Source organism: Notothenia rossii (genome assembly GCF_949606895.1).
Source record: "Notothenia rossii genome assembly, chromosome: 6".
Classification (NCBI taxonomy): Eukaryota; Metazoa; Chordata; class Actinopteri; order Perciformes; family Nototheniidae; genus Notothenia; species Notothenia rossii.
The window spans coordinates 86614257-86631474 of record NC_136909.1 but is presented as its reverse complement, the minus strand read 5'-3'; the positions used below and the strand labels follow the sequence as shown (position 1 = coordinate 86631474).

At 39.0% G+C, this 17218-nt stretch overlaps 1 protein-coding gene across 2 annotated transcripts in view; it reads right to left on the bottom strand.

The window, feature by feature from the left end:
- Positions 1-841: 841 nt before the first annotated feature.
- epas1b (endothelial PAS domain protein 1b) overlaps positions 842-17218 on the bottom strand; it is a 45785-nt gene continuing 29408 nt past the window's right edge. The window contains exons 7-15 of one of the 2 annotated variants that reach the window (XM_079689317.1): positions 14454-14601; positions 13332-13540; positions 12860-13080; positions 12068-12187; positions 10280-10770; positions 9822-9918; positions 9541-9628; positions 8053-8190; positions 842-7318 (exon numbers count right to left, since the gene is read on the bottom strand). In XM_079689317.1, coding sequence (XP_079545443.1) covers positions 7167-7318; positions 8053-8190; positions 9541-9628; positions 9822-9918; positions 10280-10770; positions 12068-12187; positions 12860-13080; positions 13332-13540; positions 14454-14601 — 1664 coding nt within the window. In that variant the 3' untranslated portion in view covers positions 842-7166. The remainder of the gene's footprint in view (positions 7319-8052; positions 8191-9540; positions 9629-9821; positions 9919-10279; positions 10771-12067; positions 12188-12859; positions 13081-13331; positions 13541-14453; positions 14602-17218) is intronic. The other variant, XM_079689318.1, reaches the window with a different exon arrangement.

Sequence of the window (17218 nt, the reverse complement as noted above, 5' to 3'; positions counted from 1 at the left end):
TTACCAAATAAGGAGTGAGAGTGATGCGTAGCCAGAATACCCAAAACAGGAAACTGTCATACACTCTGCTATCTATCATAGCCGCTAATATGAAAACTCAGTTTTTGACATACAAATGGAATGATGGATAATCAGTAATCATTTAAAAGTGACACAGACACATTGGATTAACCTATGGATTAACCTTCAGCCTTGTTTTTCTCGTTTTAATGCCATTGAACACATCAGAAACAGCAGAAGGTAAGACATTTCTCCCGTTTTTGCTCCATAAAGCTCTTTGTTGTGATGTCTGTTTTTTCCCATGTCGCGAGTTCGGATCGCTCAGTGATGATACTAATACCTATAGAATCTGTGGAATCTCAGCTTTCTAGCTGATATCTTGTTTGTGCAGATCTCATAAGTAACAAAGCATTTATACCTAGAGTTCTGTGCTAAGTGCGTCAGCATTTGTTCACTCAGGGCTAATTTAGACGCTTCTTGTGAGACTTGTGTTTTGTTTCGGTAAAAATGGTTCGTATCGTCAGTTAGCTGAGTTTATTCCGGTTAAATGAGTATGACACATTCATAGTTTATAAAATGTTAAGAAGCCCTGAAACACAGTTTTGTGAAAAAAAAGGCTTAACAGGGTCTAAAAGTTGTAAAATGTGATAAAGTTGTGCATTGGAATTTGTTTTTTAAGGATATCAAACAAGTCATTAAACATCTTGAAGTTGCATTGACATTTTACTGTAAATAGCCTAGATGCAAACGTTATACCAGAACCTTTCCTTAGAAAATCTAGCATTTGTACTTTCTTTATTCACATATGTTAAGAAGCTTTCAATCAGAACATAAAACAATATTGAAATGAAATCAGTATGCTTTAATAATAAGATATCAGTGCAGAAACACAAACTTCTTACTGGGGTTACACTCCCCATGACAATGATAACAGTATATGATAATAATAATAATAATAATAATAATAATAAGGTCAATATGCATTTTTAACATGTAAAAAAATGCTGAATCAGCTAATATAACTGCACTGTATGACGAAGATAAAAACAGAATACGAGAATATCGATCCCATGAGGAAAAACAAAAACCCTGTTGCCACACGAGACGAAAGACAAAATGCTGATATCTTCTTGTAAAGAGGAAGTGCAATGAATTATGGGTATTAACTCCTGAAAACATTCTGTATTTGTTTTTGTGGGGAAACCCTTCGAGCAGCACAGTGAGTTTGGGACTACGACTGGTGAGAAGCTTTCTAGTGTTTAAGCAAAGAGATGAAGCCCCGCCCATTTTTGGTTAGCATCTGTGCTACTAGCATTTCTCTGAACACATGTTCCTATCGTTAAGTATCTATATTTTAAGAAACGAAAATACACACTGATGTTTAAACTTGCATTTTCTCGTAGAATCTAGAAGAGAAGAAGCTAGCTATAAATGGGGGCGGGACTTCCCCTCTGAGCTGAAGCCCCGCCCATTTTAGGTTAGCGTCTATGCTACTAGCATTAGCTTTTTGAGTCAGAGAGATATCTTTATTCAGTTTCTCTGACCACCTGTTCCTATCTAGATTTAAAGAAACAATAATACATACTGGTAAATATACATTTTCTCGTATAATCTAGAGGAGAAGAAGCTAGCTATAAATGGGGGCGGGACTTCCCCTCTGAGCTGAAGCCCCGCCCATTTTTGTAATAGCATTTGTGCTATTAGCATCAGCTTTATTGCTCATTCAGTTTCTCTGACCACCTGTTCCTATAGTTATGTATCTATATTTTAAGAAACATTGATATATACCGGTAAATATAGGCTACTTCTATTGGAGCAGAAACTAGTTTCAAAAGGGGGCGGGACATCCTCTCTGAGCTGAAGCCCCGCCCATTTTTTGAATTGCCTGTGCTACTAGCATTAGCTTTTTTGCTCATAGTTGTCTTTATCCAGTTGTTATGAATAACTAACACCTGTCCCTATGGCTAACTGCCTATATGTTAAGAAACTTGAATGTATTATGTGAGAATTGAAAAGTAAAAGTTTTTTCAATTGAGCAAAGATACAACAGGGTTAAGATAAACAATTACATCTCCTAAGAAAATGTAAGACTATAAATTGTATATAAGTAGTTATTATCTTGGTCCAAATAAATAAGTGTGTTCATTTAGACAACACTTTAGATCTAGTGGAACAGATGCTAGCTTCAAATGGGGGCGGGACTTCCTCTCTGCCTAGATTTTATATTTTTAAACCAACTTCCATCTTGCCAACTATTTCCACATACCTTAAACCAATGTAGTTAAAATCTCATCAGTTGCTAAAAAGTCCATCTGAGGTGCCTTTATTTCAATTTACATCTAAAATCCTAAAATCTCTTTTCTCTCCAATAAAGAACATAGTGCTGGGACAGATTAAGACATTTTTAATATCTTACATTAAATCTGCAATTATAATAATAAGGACTTGCTTTGGGACAAGCTGTAGGGGGCTTTTCTGGAAAATCAACGTCTGATCAGACATTTTTACATAATACTACAAAAAGTAATTTGGCCGGTGTTTCGGCTTGGGAAGAACTTTCAATTTGAGCAATAATAAAAACGTGCTTGTATATAAAGTAATTTGCTGATATATCAGGAGGTAAAAGGGGAGTGAGGGTGGAAACTGATGAGTTGAATGTCGAGTGGAGCAGTTGAGAGATAAGCGTCAGTGGGCAGGCTGAGCAGGATCTCTCTTTCTACGTTTCACTCAACATCGATCTTTATCATATCTCCTATAACTGTCCAAACTGTGTCCACACCCACTGCCCGAAGAAATATTAATCTGCAATCCAAATAAACACCATGTGCCTGAGCTGGAGTCTTCACAGTGAACTCTTCCAGAACGTGGATCGTCAAATATTTGAATTTTTTCAGAAGTTATGATAGGATTTTAAGTCTTAAACTTCCAGATTATCCTGCTCTAATGAATTCAGCAATTGAAAAAGGGCCAAATTATATGTTTATGGCCAAAAAGATGAATTAAGCAAGCACCCAGAAAGTGCGCTTGACGTATACGCACATTTTCGTAGTGGCCAAACGGCGATACTACACTTAGTTTAAAGTCCATGATGTCATTGGTTAAAAAAAAAAACGTTCCCCCATTGACTTACATTGGGAAAAGGACGTCTGTAAATCAGCAGATACTTTTTTTCCCCTAGCCCAATCAACAACCCAGTACGGACTCTTTTGTAACCCTTATTTAAAGGGTCTAAAAGTTGTAAAATGCTCTAAAATTTGCCGACTTGGAGGCGGGGTTTAGTGAATGGAGGCGGGGCTTAAGCAAAACTCAACTACGCGCCTCAAACGCTGAATCCAGGTCTCTTTGTACATCCCAATAAAGACACTGATTGTAAAGTTATGAGTGTTTTAAGCTTTTGTGCACATGTGCATTATTAAAGCACTCATGCAGGGCACTTTTTGGAACTTTGACTCTCCCAGGAGAACTTTTTAAACAACAGTCAAATCTTTTTTTTTTTTCAACTAATCTGAAAAACCCTCGATCAGCTTCGTCACCAAACAGACTGTCAGGTCTTTCGATGAGCTGGGGAATCCATTCCCTCTGAAACTTTTCACTCATTTTGACTCGTCATCACCAGCGGATCTACAACGGGTTCTACTTGCATCCAAACATGGCTATTATTGGATGTTCTCAGACTAGAATAAAGGAGCTATTGTCTTCGAAAGTTAAGGGGGTTATCGTGATATCATCCCAATTATGACATTGTATCCCCATTGTACAAAAGGCCAACAAAAGCAAAGCTGTTTCTGTGTTTGTACTTCATATCATTGCTAGATACAATGTCAAGTTAAGATTTTATTTGATATTGGAATAGGAAGAAGTTATCAACACATTAAGGGGACAAACTGTGTGCTCGAAGGGCAAATCGGGCATGTTTTGAGACAACCATAAGGCACATTTTACAGATTAAAACCAACTTTAAAGAAAATGTCAGCACAACATACAACAGAGAACATCAAAATATAGTGTTACTGGATCCAACATATGTAATACAGGTCCTAGAAATGACACATACATGGTATATGAAGCAACATTGCTTTTTATATATGCAACTATGTGATTATTTATAAAGCAACTTCACCCTCTTTACAATATTCAAAATGCTACATATCTGAAAAAGTGAAACTCATGTTTAAATCTGAACTTTTTTTTTTTTTTTTTATGTCTTAAAGCAAGAACAAAAACAACCAACAGATTCAATAGATATTTGAGAGATAGAGGATAAAACAAAATGCCACGAACACAGAAACAACACTGAAGGATCTGATCCATCGGCATCTACAGGGTAGATAAGGACAAAGTACCAGAACACATAAACACTAAAAAACACTATCTTCAACATTAGTTTTGTCTCTTTAAATACGTAACGTGAACAAAGCTCTGTAATTCATACTCTTAAGTGGTCATCACAAGAAGACGATTACCCTCCAGAAAGTAGAGCGAGATTTAGGAAAAATACTGAAAGGAAACAGAGAAGTGTTTTCACTGATGGCATACTGCGGAGGAGATTATATATTCAAAGATATATCATTTCAGCTTCTAGTTTGCACAATAATATTCTCAAAGCTTTCTGATATCGGCAGCTACTTTGTGTCGTGGATTACAAGAAAAACTGGCCTTTTTCCTAATCATGAAGTTTAAAACACACACTTTCAAGACGCTTTTTAAAGGCTGCAATGAAACTAAGGCTAATGAACACATGAATGACTACATTATTTACTAAACACATCTAGTTTTTTTGGGATGGAGCGACCTCCACCGCGCTAATTCATCAAAAGTTAAAGTGGCTTTTTTAATTCAAGTAGGACTTCTTTTTTTGGATTGACCCCTCTGATTGGCTCAATTACAATCCCTCTACGTCATGGCCCCGCCCCTTTTTGTGTTCCATTGCTGATATTACTGGCGGTAAATGCAGATTCTGAGTTGTTACACCAATCATATCCTAATATTAAGAATACTGTGCATTTTTAAATCTACTAAACAGATGGTCTGTCAGGCAAACAAATTAAACATTGTCACCGATGATTGTTGAAGATACGGTGACATTAAAATATATATAAGGGATAGATTTCCTTTCAATCTAATGATGGACGAGTTTCTAACAATTACATTGAGATGTCCATGGCTTGTCAGTCAATTATATTTTAATGCAGCGTCTACGTTGACGTGAGCTTTGACGTGAGCTTCGTTAGCATCATTACTAGCTGTGATATACTGTCTTTTTTGTGAAAGTATAAAAAAAAAAAAAATTCTGGATCACTTCTGTTTAATGTGCAATGCACGACGAAGCAGCTTTTAGGCACAATAAACTATATTTTCAGCTTGGCACCAACTTTTGTTTTCAACGGAAAGTTGGCGGCGCCTCATCTATATCCCCTTTAAGGAATCTTAAAGTGGCACATCACTGACTTTTAGCACATTTAGTGCAAATCTCACATTCTTTACATTACAGCTAACATTGTCGCTGTTGTTTGGAACTTTTCTTTAAATTAATATCTTTGGCTTTTGGACTGATGGTCGGATTTTTATTCCTCTGGGAATTATCAACAACATAATTAAAAGTGTTCACTATGTTTGTTATATTTCCTGATTTCAAGTAATCCAACAAAGCTGCGGCTATACAGTGTGCAATATCTTTAGATTGATCAATTAAATTGAATGAATCAGGCAATGCACGGCAGACTTGTCTAATCAAGCTGCATTTAAACAGCGTTACAGAGAGGGTAACTCCAAGAGAAATATATGTTTTTCGCAAGTTTAACTAACACGACGAAACAAGCGAAACTAAACTTGATCTATAGTTACGAAGCCTAACACACTGATGGTCTATTAATGGCAAAATATAGAGCTAAAATAAAAGATTGCATCCTCTAAGATAGCCTTTAAATGTACTTTTTCTTGTATAGTGTAAGTCTAACAACAAGCAATCAGAATTGTGTAAAAGGCTATAAAAGCTATGATACTGACTATATCATCTCAGTGAAACAATTGCACAATAAGAGAACAATAACCCTGTAATCCATGACCTGACTGTGGAAGAAGTGAAAGACGTTTTAGAAGAAAAGAAAATAGAAAAATAAAACGTATTGAACTTACAGTAGAGTACATGTATTGCAATATATGTTTATTAGTGTGTCTGTGAGAGAGACACCAACACAATAAAGGAATCTGGTAGGTAGAGTGAAAAACCCAAACAGAAGTACTTTGTCTGAATCATACTCTGTTATTAAAATTATAATGAGTAGTTCTGTATTTGTGGAAAAGGATTGTGCAGATTTACGTCTCACTTATATTCTTCTTATAGATTCTAATTATCAGTTTCTCTTTGGAAAATGAAATAAAACTGAAATATATTTCTTTTTTCAAGTCTTTTCTTGAGTTTCGACGTTCTGAAATCACGTCGTGTGATTTGGAAGTTGTGTCTTTCATCAACCATACCATTTATTTGTTGGGGGGGGGGGGTTCATCTGCATAATCAAAGAGCATGCTTTGTAAAATTATCATTACAAATAAAAAAAAGATGGCTACAGGTAAGAACCATTTAACAACTCAAGATTGAGACTTTGACTGGGACTAGGGGAGAGAGCGGCTCTGTCTAATTGCTGGAAATGCTCTGTCTAATTGCTGGTCAAATACACAAAGTGAAAGAAAACAGTGTCTAGGTAGTATAGTACTTCTCCTCTGAGCTAAATGCAGGGAAAGAGAAGGGACATGAGCTGCATAGAGTTCATATCAGGGTCTCACTGAGCCTTAGCAGGAAACCTTTACACGTTTTACACCAAAAGCCAGAGTTTCTGAACACATAGAATCATCAGGGTGTCAGAGAGAGCTTCATGACATTTACTCTGTGAGATATTTTCTTGATATTTGTTCACCGAGTGACCCTGGTTATATATCATATGTGTGTTTGTAGTCTAGGTGGTCGGCTCAATGCTTTTGTGTTTCATCTGATTTAAGTCGAGAGGAAAAAGGGGCTTTAAGTGGCTTGACCCTGATAGCTCAGCTCGTTTAAAATGTTGCAGGACTATAGAGGGACAGATTGAGCCCTATAATGAGTCAGGGTAATGAATACCGTCCCCTGTAGGTAGCTTAGCCTCAGAAGGCTTTAAGTCTATGTTGTTTAATCTCTAGGCTGATTGGTCCAGGGCTCTCAGCAGGTCGCAGCCCTGCAGCAGGTACAGGTTCCCCTGCAGAGGGACGTTCACCTCACAGTCGTAACGGGTCAGCTCCGGCAGGCAAGACGCCTCGAAGGAAGGGCCCAGCAGACGGCTTGCAATCCCTGCAAAGTGAGGGAAATGGAGGCGAATCAGAAAAATATTGTGACAAGGATGCAAGCAACAGTTGGATACGTTTCTGTTTGTGATCCCAAAACATAAGAAAAGTTAGAAATAGCGGAAATATTGCTTTGAAAAAAAACATTTTAAGTGAAAAATATGAGAAAAAGTGAGAACTTTGAAAAAATATATATAATTCTAATAAAAGTCAAAATTCTGTTAAAAGTCAATACAAAACAAAAAGTCAAAATCTGAGAGTTCGGAAAGTGATAATTCTGAGAAAAAGTGATCATAAAAATAAGTGGAAATTCTGAAAAGTCAAAATCTGACAAAAATAAGAATTTTGAAAAAAAGTCAGAATTCATGAAAAAGTGAACATTTTGAAAAAAGTAAAAATTCTGAGAAAAGTCAAAACAAAAAAGTCAAAATCTGAAAAGAAGTAAGAATTTGAAAAAAAAGTAAAATATTTCTGAAAAAAATCTAAAGTCTGATAAAAAGCAAAACAAAATAAAAAGTGAGAATTTTTGAAAAAAAAGTAATAACAATGGAAAAAAGATTATTCTGAAAAAAGTCAGAATTCTGAGAAGAAGTGACAATAAAAAATTCTGAAATGTCAAAATCTGAGAAACAGTGAGAGTCCCGGTGAGTCACAAAAGGCAAAATTCAGAGAAAAAGTAAGAAAAAAATTGCAAAAAAATGCATTTTAACACGTTAGATTGTAAACACTGCGTGGGCTCACCCTGGCTCCTGCTGGAAGGCTGCAGGTTGTACGGTGAGAAGTTGCAGCTCTTTTGGGAAAAGAGTTTCTCGTTTCCTAGAAACTGAGGCTTCCTGTGTTGCTGCAGACGTGGAGCCATCATCCTCTCCATGTCTGACGCTGACACACAAATACAGGTTACAGTCAGAGGTGGGAAGTAGTGGAGTACTTTGTTACTTTTACATTTTTCTGGTATCAGTACTTTACTCCACTACTTGTTTCTCTGACGACTTTTTACTTTGACTTCTTACAATTTGAACAAAAATACCTGTACTTTCTACTTCTTACATGTTGAACTCAAATACCTGTACTTTCTACTTCTTACATGTTGAACCCAAATACCTGTACTTTCTACTTCTTACATGTTGAACACAAATACCTGTACTTTCTACTTCTTACATGTTGAACTCAAATACCTGTACTTTCTACTTCTTACATTTTGAACACAAATACCTGTACTTTCTACTTCTTACATGTTGAACTCAAATACCTGTACTTTCTACTTCTTACAATTTGAACTCAAATACCTGTACTTTCTACTTCTTACATGTTGAACTCAAATACCTGTACTTTCTACTTCTTACATGTTGAACACAAATACCTGTACTTTCTACTTCTTACATGTTGAACTCAAATACCTGTACTTTCTACTTCTTACATGTTGAACTCAAATACCTGTACTTTCTACTTCTTACATGTTGAACACAAATACCTGTACTTTCTACTTCTTACATGTTGAACACAAATACCTGTACTTTCTACTTCTTACATGTTGAACACAAATACCTGTACTTTCTACTTCTTACAATTTGAACTCAAATACCTGTACTTTCTACTTCTTACAATTTGAACTCAAATACCTGTACTTTCTACTTCTTACATGTTGAACTCAAATACCTGTACTTTCTACTTCTTACATGTTGAACTCAAATACCTGTACTTTCTACTTCTCACATGTTGAACACAAATACCTGTACTTTCTACTTCTCACATGTTGAACACAAATACCTGTACTTTCTACTTCTCTCATTTTCCAAACAGGCTGGTTCCTTTAGTTTGAATGTGTGTTTGGTGGCGTGATCATTATTATTTAGAGTCACTGCGTGTTCTATTTTTATTGTTCTATTAATATAAAGGGAGGTCAGGTACTCTTTAAAACAGCTGGTAGTTATGAGTACTTTTTACTGAAGTACATTTCAAAGCCCTCTTTACTTTTACCAGAGTATTTTTAAACACGAGTACTTCTACTTGAGTAAAGGATGTGTGTACTTTTGCCACACACACACACACACACACACACACACACACACACACACACACACACACACACACACACACACACACACACACACACACACACACACACACACACACACACACACACACACACACACACACACACACACACACACACACACACACACACACACACACACACACACACACACACACACACACACACACTCTTACCTGCCAGTGATCCTGCACTGAGGGAGCGATCCATGTTGCTGTCACCCCTCATTTTCTTCCACATAAAATCTGACGTAGGACCCTCGCCCTGACACACAAAGAAAAAAAAATACATTTCCTCAAACAACTCAAGACCACTGTGCTTAATGTAGGCATACATGATCACGTAAACAGGTATTATCAAAGCTGTATGTTCACCGTAAATGACGTAGCCATGATAGAAAAGGATTTACATTTTAAAGATTAAAACAAAACAAAAATAGTTTCCAGGAGAAACTCACCACAGCCATCTGATTGAAGGAGCGCTTGATGCTGTTGGCCATGGCCACTCTGGCTGGGCTCATGTCTCTGTAGGCCTGCACAAAGTTATCAACAGACCTACACACACACACACACACACACACACACACACACACACACACACACACACACACACACACACACACACACACACACACACACACACACACACACACACACACACACACACACACACACACACACACACACACACACACACACACACACACACTCTTTAGATGAATTACTACGAACAGGTTGCATTTCAAAATACTGTCCATTCATTTATCTGCACTTTTACATTTTTGTATCGTATTTAAATAATGTATTATTACTGCATACTTAAACCCTATATTAAATAAAAAAATATTAAGCGCTATTATTAAAAATATCTGTATTGTTTTTGTAAAAGGTGAAATGTTGTGTCTGTATTAATCACCTCTGTTTCTGCATCAGGTGAGACATGTTCTGCTGACATGATGGCCTCTCCTCTCTCAACAAAGGCTCCCTCAGGTAGACCTTGGGCGCCTGTTGTTGTTGTTGTTGGCAGGCTAACAGAGGGTCTGGGGGCCACTGCAGATTCTGCATGCCCCCCATGGAGGACAGAGGAGTGCTGGTAGTGGCTGAAGCCTGATAGGAGGGATTATTCATGTAAGACCCTCCTATTCTGGAGCCCCTTTCCCCCTCTGAAGCCCAGGATAATGCGGCCTGATGCTGGAAGTTTCCCTGTGGGTTTTGGGGGGAGGATAGAGGCTGAAAGAGGCTGGCGATGTTGCTGAAACTGGGTTTGGTGGGTTTGGTGGGATGCAGGATGTTGGACCCCCCCTCCATGGAATCAGATTCGGGGTTGATGGGGTGCAGCTGGAAGTCCTCGCCGTCCATCGGGATGTACGGAGCCAACGTCTCCAGGTCCAAATCACTCAGGTCCCTCTGGAAAGAGAAGGGGGACAAGGGTTCATATCAGTATGTAGTATCTCTACTTTAAAGAGTCCTCTCCTGCTGATGTTCAGGTGTATATCAGTATGTAGTGTCTCTACTTTAAAGAGTCCTCTCCTGCTGATGTTCAGGTGTATATCAGTATGTAGTGTCTCTACTTTAAAGAGTCCTCTCCTGCTGATGTTCAGGTGTATATCAGTATGTAGTGTCTCTACTTTAAAGAGTCCTCTCCTGCTGATGTGCAGGTGTATATCAGTATGTAGTGTCTCTACTTTAAAGAAGAGTCCTCTCCTGCTGATGTTCAGGTGTATATCAGTATGTTGTGTCTCTACTTTAAAGAGTCCTCTCCTGCTGATGTTCAGGTGTATATCAGTATGTAGTGTCTCTACTTTAAAGAGTCCTCTCCTGCTGATGTTCAGGTGTATATCAGTATGTAGTATCTCTACTTTAAAGAGTCCTCTCCTGCTGAAGTTCAGGTGTATATCAGTTTGTAGTGTCTCTACTTTAAAGAGTCCTCTCCTGCTGATGTTCAGGTGTATATCAGTATGTAGTGTCTCTACTTTAAAGAGTCCTCTCCTGCTGATGTTCAGGTGTATATCAGTATGTAGTGTCTCTACTTTAAAGAGTCCTCTCCTGCTGATGTTCAGGTGTATATCAGTATGTAGTGTCTCTACTTTAAAGAGTCCTCTCCTGCTGACGTTCAGGTGTATATCAGTATGTAGTGTCTCTACTTTAAAGAGTCCTCTCCTGCTGATGTGCAGGTGTATATCAGTATGTAGTGTCTCTACTTTAAAGAGTCCTCTCCTGCTGACGTTCAGGTGTATATCAGTATGTAGAGTCTCTACTTTAAAGAGTCCTCTTCAGCTGATGTTCAGGTGTATATCAGTATGTAGTGTCTCTACTTTAAAGAGTCCTCTCCTGCTGATGTTCAGGTGTATATCAGTATGTAGTGTCTCTACTTTAAAGAGTCCTCTCCTGCTGATGTTCAGGTGTATATCAGTATGTTGTGTCTCTACTTTAAAGAGTCCTCTCCTGCTGATGTTCAGGTGTATATCAGTATGTAGTGTCTCTACTTTAAAGAGTCCTCTCCTGCTGATGTTCAGGTGTATATCAGTATGTAGAGTCTCTACTTTAAAGAGTCCTCTCCTGCTGATGTTCAGGTGTATATCAGTATGTAGAGTCTCTACTTTAAAGAGTCCTCTCCTGCTGATGTTCAGGAGTATTTTAAGACAAAATGTAATGATTACAGACGGAGACGTTTTTTTACATTAGCATAATATATTCGTCTTACAGGCACCTCAGTGTTTGCCGAGCTGTCGCTGCCCTCTGTCTCCAGAGCAGACAGTTTTTCCGTCAGCTCCACCTTCAGTTCACTCTCCAGGGAGGTGTAGTAATCTCCTGGACTGCTGGGCTGCAGCGGGGGGAGATAAATACTAAGAGATTAGTTTTAATGGTAGGTAGGTAGGTAGGTAGGTAGGTAGGTAGGTAGGTAGGTAGGTAGGTAGGTAGGTAGGTAGGTAGGTAGGTAGGTAGGGAGGTAGTGAGGTAGGGAGGGAGGTAGGTAGGTAGTGAGGTAGGTAGGGAGGGAGGGAGGGAGGGAGGTAGGTAGGTAGGTAGGTAGGTAGGTAGGTAGGTAGGTAGGTAGGTAGGTAGGTAGGTAGGTAGGTAGGTAGGTAGGTAGGTAGGTAGGTAGGTAGGTAGGTAGGTAGGTAGGTAGGTAGGTAGGTAGGTAGGTAGGTAGGTAGGTAGGTAGGTAGGTAGGTAGGTAGGTAGGTAGGTAGGTAGGTAGGTAGGTAGGTAGGTAGGTAGGTAGGTATGACTGTTGGTAGCGTTGTAGTGACGACACGTAAGAGTGTAAAGAGAAAGTTAAAGACGGAAACAAAGAGATTATTTTGAACAAAGGCACTATTCACTGCTAAGAGTCTGGTCTTTCCAAATATCCTCCCACATTATTCTCACACACAGTGCCCACAGTTATTGACCTCCACCCCCCAAATGGCCTGGCTGAAAACAGAACAAACCAACACAACCAGTCCTCGCTCACTAACTACTTCCTGCTTCCTGTTTAAGGTCAGGGTCTCACCGTGGAGCAGCTGCTCAGGCTGGGGGTGTTGCTGCCTGGAGGAGGATTCTGATGAACGGTGAACGGTCCCACCATGTTGGACATTTCTCTATGAAGTGGTGCCGGGGGGGAGAGCTTGTGGCTCTCGATGGCCCAGGAAGGAGGCCCAGGAAGGGGCATAGCTGCAGCCGACACCTGGGTGTATCCTCCAGGCTGCAGAGGTTCCTCGAACGCAGGGCAATCTGCAGGAGAGAGGCGAAACACATTCAGTTAAATGTATTGTGTTTTAATATTGTATATTATCGTATTGAAGCGCAGAGAACTACGTTGTTTCTTATCGTATAGGTTTGAATAGTATCATATTGTTTTGTGTCGTACCATATCGTATCTTATACTGTAGTATCGTTTGTCTAACTGTAATACCGGTCGAAGAAGAGGGTATAATTGCTTATAATCATAATGACGCCATCGTGTGATTACAGCAGATACATACCAAAGTCCAGGGTGACGATGGTGTCTCCGGGTGTTGGCGCCAGCTGGGCCAGCTCATCCGGCTCCTCCTTCAGTTTGTTGAACAGAGAGTCACCGGGCTCTCCACTCACTCCTGCACCCCCCGCGGTAAAGAAGCTGCTCATGTGTCGCGGCTTAAACAGAGACTCGGTCTGCTTCAGAGACAAAATCATCGACTTCTCCTCGATGTCACTGTGGGTTCAGAGAGGAGGGGAGAGTGAGATGCAGAACACACTCTTTCAGGTGTATATCAGTTTGTAGTGTCTCTACTTTAAAGAGTCCTCTCCTGCTGATGTTCAGGTGTATATCAGTATGTAGTGTCTCTACTTTAAAGAGTCCTCTCCTGCTGATGTTCAGGTGTATATCAGTTTGTAGTGTCTCTACTTTAAAGAGTCCTCTCCTGCTGATGTTCAGGTGTATATCAGTATGTAGTGTCTCTACTTTAAAGAGTCCTCACCTGCTGATGTTTAGGTGTATATCAGTATGTAGTGTCTCTACTTTAAAGAGTCCTCTCCTGCTGATGTTCAGGTGTATATCAGTATGTAGTGTCTCTACTTTAAAGAGTCATCTCCTGCTGATGTTCAGGTGTATATCAGTATGTAGTGTCTCTACTTTAAAGAGTCCTCTCCTGCTGATGTTCAGGTGTATATCAATATGTAGTGTCTCTACTTTAAAGAGTCCTCTCCTGCTGATGTTCAGGTGTATATCAGTATGTAGTGTATCTACTTTAAAGTGTCCTCTCCTGCTGATGTTCAGGTGTATATCAATATGTAGTGTCTCTACTTTAAAGAGTCCTCTCCTGCTGATGTTCAGGTGTATATCAGTGTGTAGTGTCTCTACTTTAAAGAGTCCTCTCCTGCTGATGTTCAGGTGTATATCAGTGTGTAGTGTCTCTACTTTAAAGAGTCCTCTCCTGCTGATGTTCAGGTGTATATCAGTATGTAGTGTCTCTACTTTAAAGAGTCCTCTCCTGCTGATGTTCAGGTGTATATCAATGCGTAGTGTCTCCACTTTAAAGAGTCCTCTCCTGCTGATGTTCAGGTCAAATCAACCTGAAACTGAATCCTCCAGTGATCTCTAACTGTGGGTGTGTCTCTGCTCTCACCTGAGGACGTAGTTGATGCAGACGATGCACTGAGGCTGGGAGTTACGGCTGTTGTAAATAACGGTTCCCTGCGTCTCCACCCACACGTAGCCTCCGTTCTTCGCCAGCATTCGATACTGACCGCTGACCGCCTGCCCCTTAGAGCACACTGCACACACAGAGACAGTGTTATGATATTCAGCAGCCTAACACTGACACGCAGGAGCACAGACTACAGTTTAAAAAAGCAGAACTAAAATCTGAGCTGACAGGAAATGATCAGTTTGAGTTTAACACACACAGTGAAGCTCACACATACTGTTTGATGAACATATAGGTTCACCTGCTGAATTAAAAACAGAACAAATGAACCAAAGGAAGTGAAAACTATGAAGCAGATTCAGGCAGTAGAAGATTAGATTCTCACTTAAAGTATTAGAGAACAGAACAGCTGACAGAGACAGAAAAGCTGATCCACTCAGATCTATATCAGAAGTGAGATTTTTTGTAAAAATGTAGATATCTGTAAAAAAGTGAGATTATGTAAAAAAAATGCGAAATTTAGAAAAAAGTGTGAATTTTGAAAAACAAGTTAGAAATATGTAAGAAGTAAGGACTTTGAAAAATGTAAGGTTTTTTCAAAGAAATTAGATTTTTTGTAAAAGAAATTAGAATTTTGAAAAAAGTCAGAATTTGGAGAAAAAATGTGAGAATTTATATTTATATATATATATAAAAAAAAATCTGGATTATGATAATATTTTAAAGAAGATGATTAGGGCCTTGTTTGAAAAAATCTCATAAATCAGATTCAGGCAGTAGAAGATTAGATTCTCACTTAAAGAATTAGAGAACAGAACAGTTTACAGAGAAGACAGAACATCTGATTATTTTACAACAAACACTATGTGACCTTTTTAGGTTTTACTCAAATCCTGCTAGTAATCCACAACTGTTAGAGATATGACAGTCATATTATTTGGTATGTAACTGTAAGGAGATACCTCCTGATTCCGTAATCTTTTTACTGATCTAGTGCTACAATAAGGGTTGTAAAACATGACTGATAGCAGCTTTATTTATTGATAGTAACATCATAATGTTATGAGATGTTATTGACCCGTCTCCAGTAGATACTAAAGAATCTTCTTGGAAGGAAGCACACTTTTATGATCTGTTGACCTTTAACCGAGTTTAACCTACAATTTTCTTTGATAAACTTTGCAATCCAAGTTCAGAACAACTAAGCTTATTTAAGTGTTTAACTTTTGTATTATTCATGAAATATCCACACATCTCTCCGGCAGCGAGCTGTGGAAGGGACTACAGTTGGTCTAGCTGCAGAAATGTTTGACTTGGAGCCGGCTGGCTTCGGTCCAGAGTCCAGCGCTGGCGTGGGAAAGGAGCAGAGCTGTGGTCAGAGAGTGTACATAAGGCCACTGACTGAGTGAGTGTGTGTGTGTGTGTGTGTGTGTGTGTGTGTGTGTGTGTGTGTGTGTGTGTGTGTGTGTGTGTGTGTGTGTGTGTGTGTGTGTGTGTGTGTGTGTGTGTGTGTGTGTTTTTAGGACGCTCATTGCAAAATGATATGTAGCAGAGAACGCTGTTAACATGTGCCGATCGACAGGCTGGTCACGTTGGCCGTGAGAGCCGCTGTGTGTGTGTGTGTGTGTGTGTGTGTGTGTGTGTGTGTGTGTGTGTGTGTGTGTGTGTGTGTGTGTGTGTGTGTGTGTGTGTGTGTGTGTGTGTGTGTGTGTGTGTGTGTGTGTGTGTGTGTGTGTGTGTGTGTGTGTGTGTGTGTGTGTGTGTGTGTGTGTGTGTGTGTGTGTGTGTGTGTGTGTGTGTGTGTGTGACATATAGCAAGTGAGATAGAGAGCTCTTTATCTCAACAGCCAACTAAGGAGTCCAGTAATCGCAAGTCAGATCCTTTATTGCAATAAAAACGTTTACTTCTTGCACTTGAATCTGTTTGTATTTATTTTAAGAATATGTATTTTTTCTGTTTGCTGTTATTATATATATATATATATATATACACACACACATATATATATATATATATATATATATACTTATAATACCATAACTGGAAAACAGATATTTACACTTATAACATGGCTTGGGTAAATATTAAATTCTGATTGGTCAGTTTGGACATTCCAAAGGTCTGATAGTTTTCGCAGATATTTTTTTGTGCGGTCATATCAATCCACAGAAAGAAGTCCGGTCAGTTTGACATCAGCTGTGCAAAACAAACACCGTGGAATACATTTTTTATTTAGTATTATTTTATACTGCCATCATTTTTGCAGAGTACACACACACACCCCCCCCCCCCCCCCCCCCCCCCCCCCACACACACACACTAAATGGAGGCCATCTGGTCCCCTGTGCAGTGTGTGTTTGTGGCAGCATATGTGCAAACCTCATCAGAGCATCAATGAATGTGTTTTATTTAATAAAGATCACACACACACACACACACACACACACACACACACACACACACACACACACACACACACACACACACACACACACACACACACACACACACACACACACACACACACACACACACACACACACACACACACACACACACACACACACACACACACACACACACACACACACACACACACACACACACACCAATGTGTATACCAGAAAATAGAATATATAATACATTCAAATTGTACGAAATACAGCTTGTAATTTAATTTATAAATTATTTTCTTAATTGTTTTTATTTGTATTTGGATCTTTAATTATTATATATACATCTT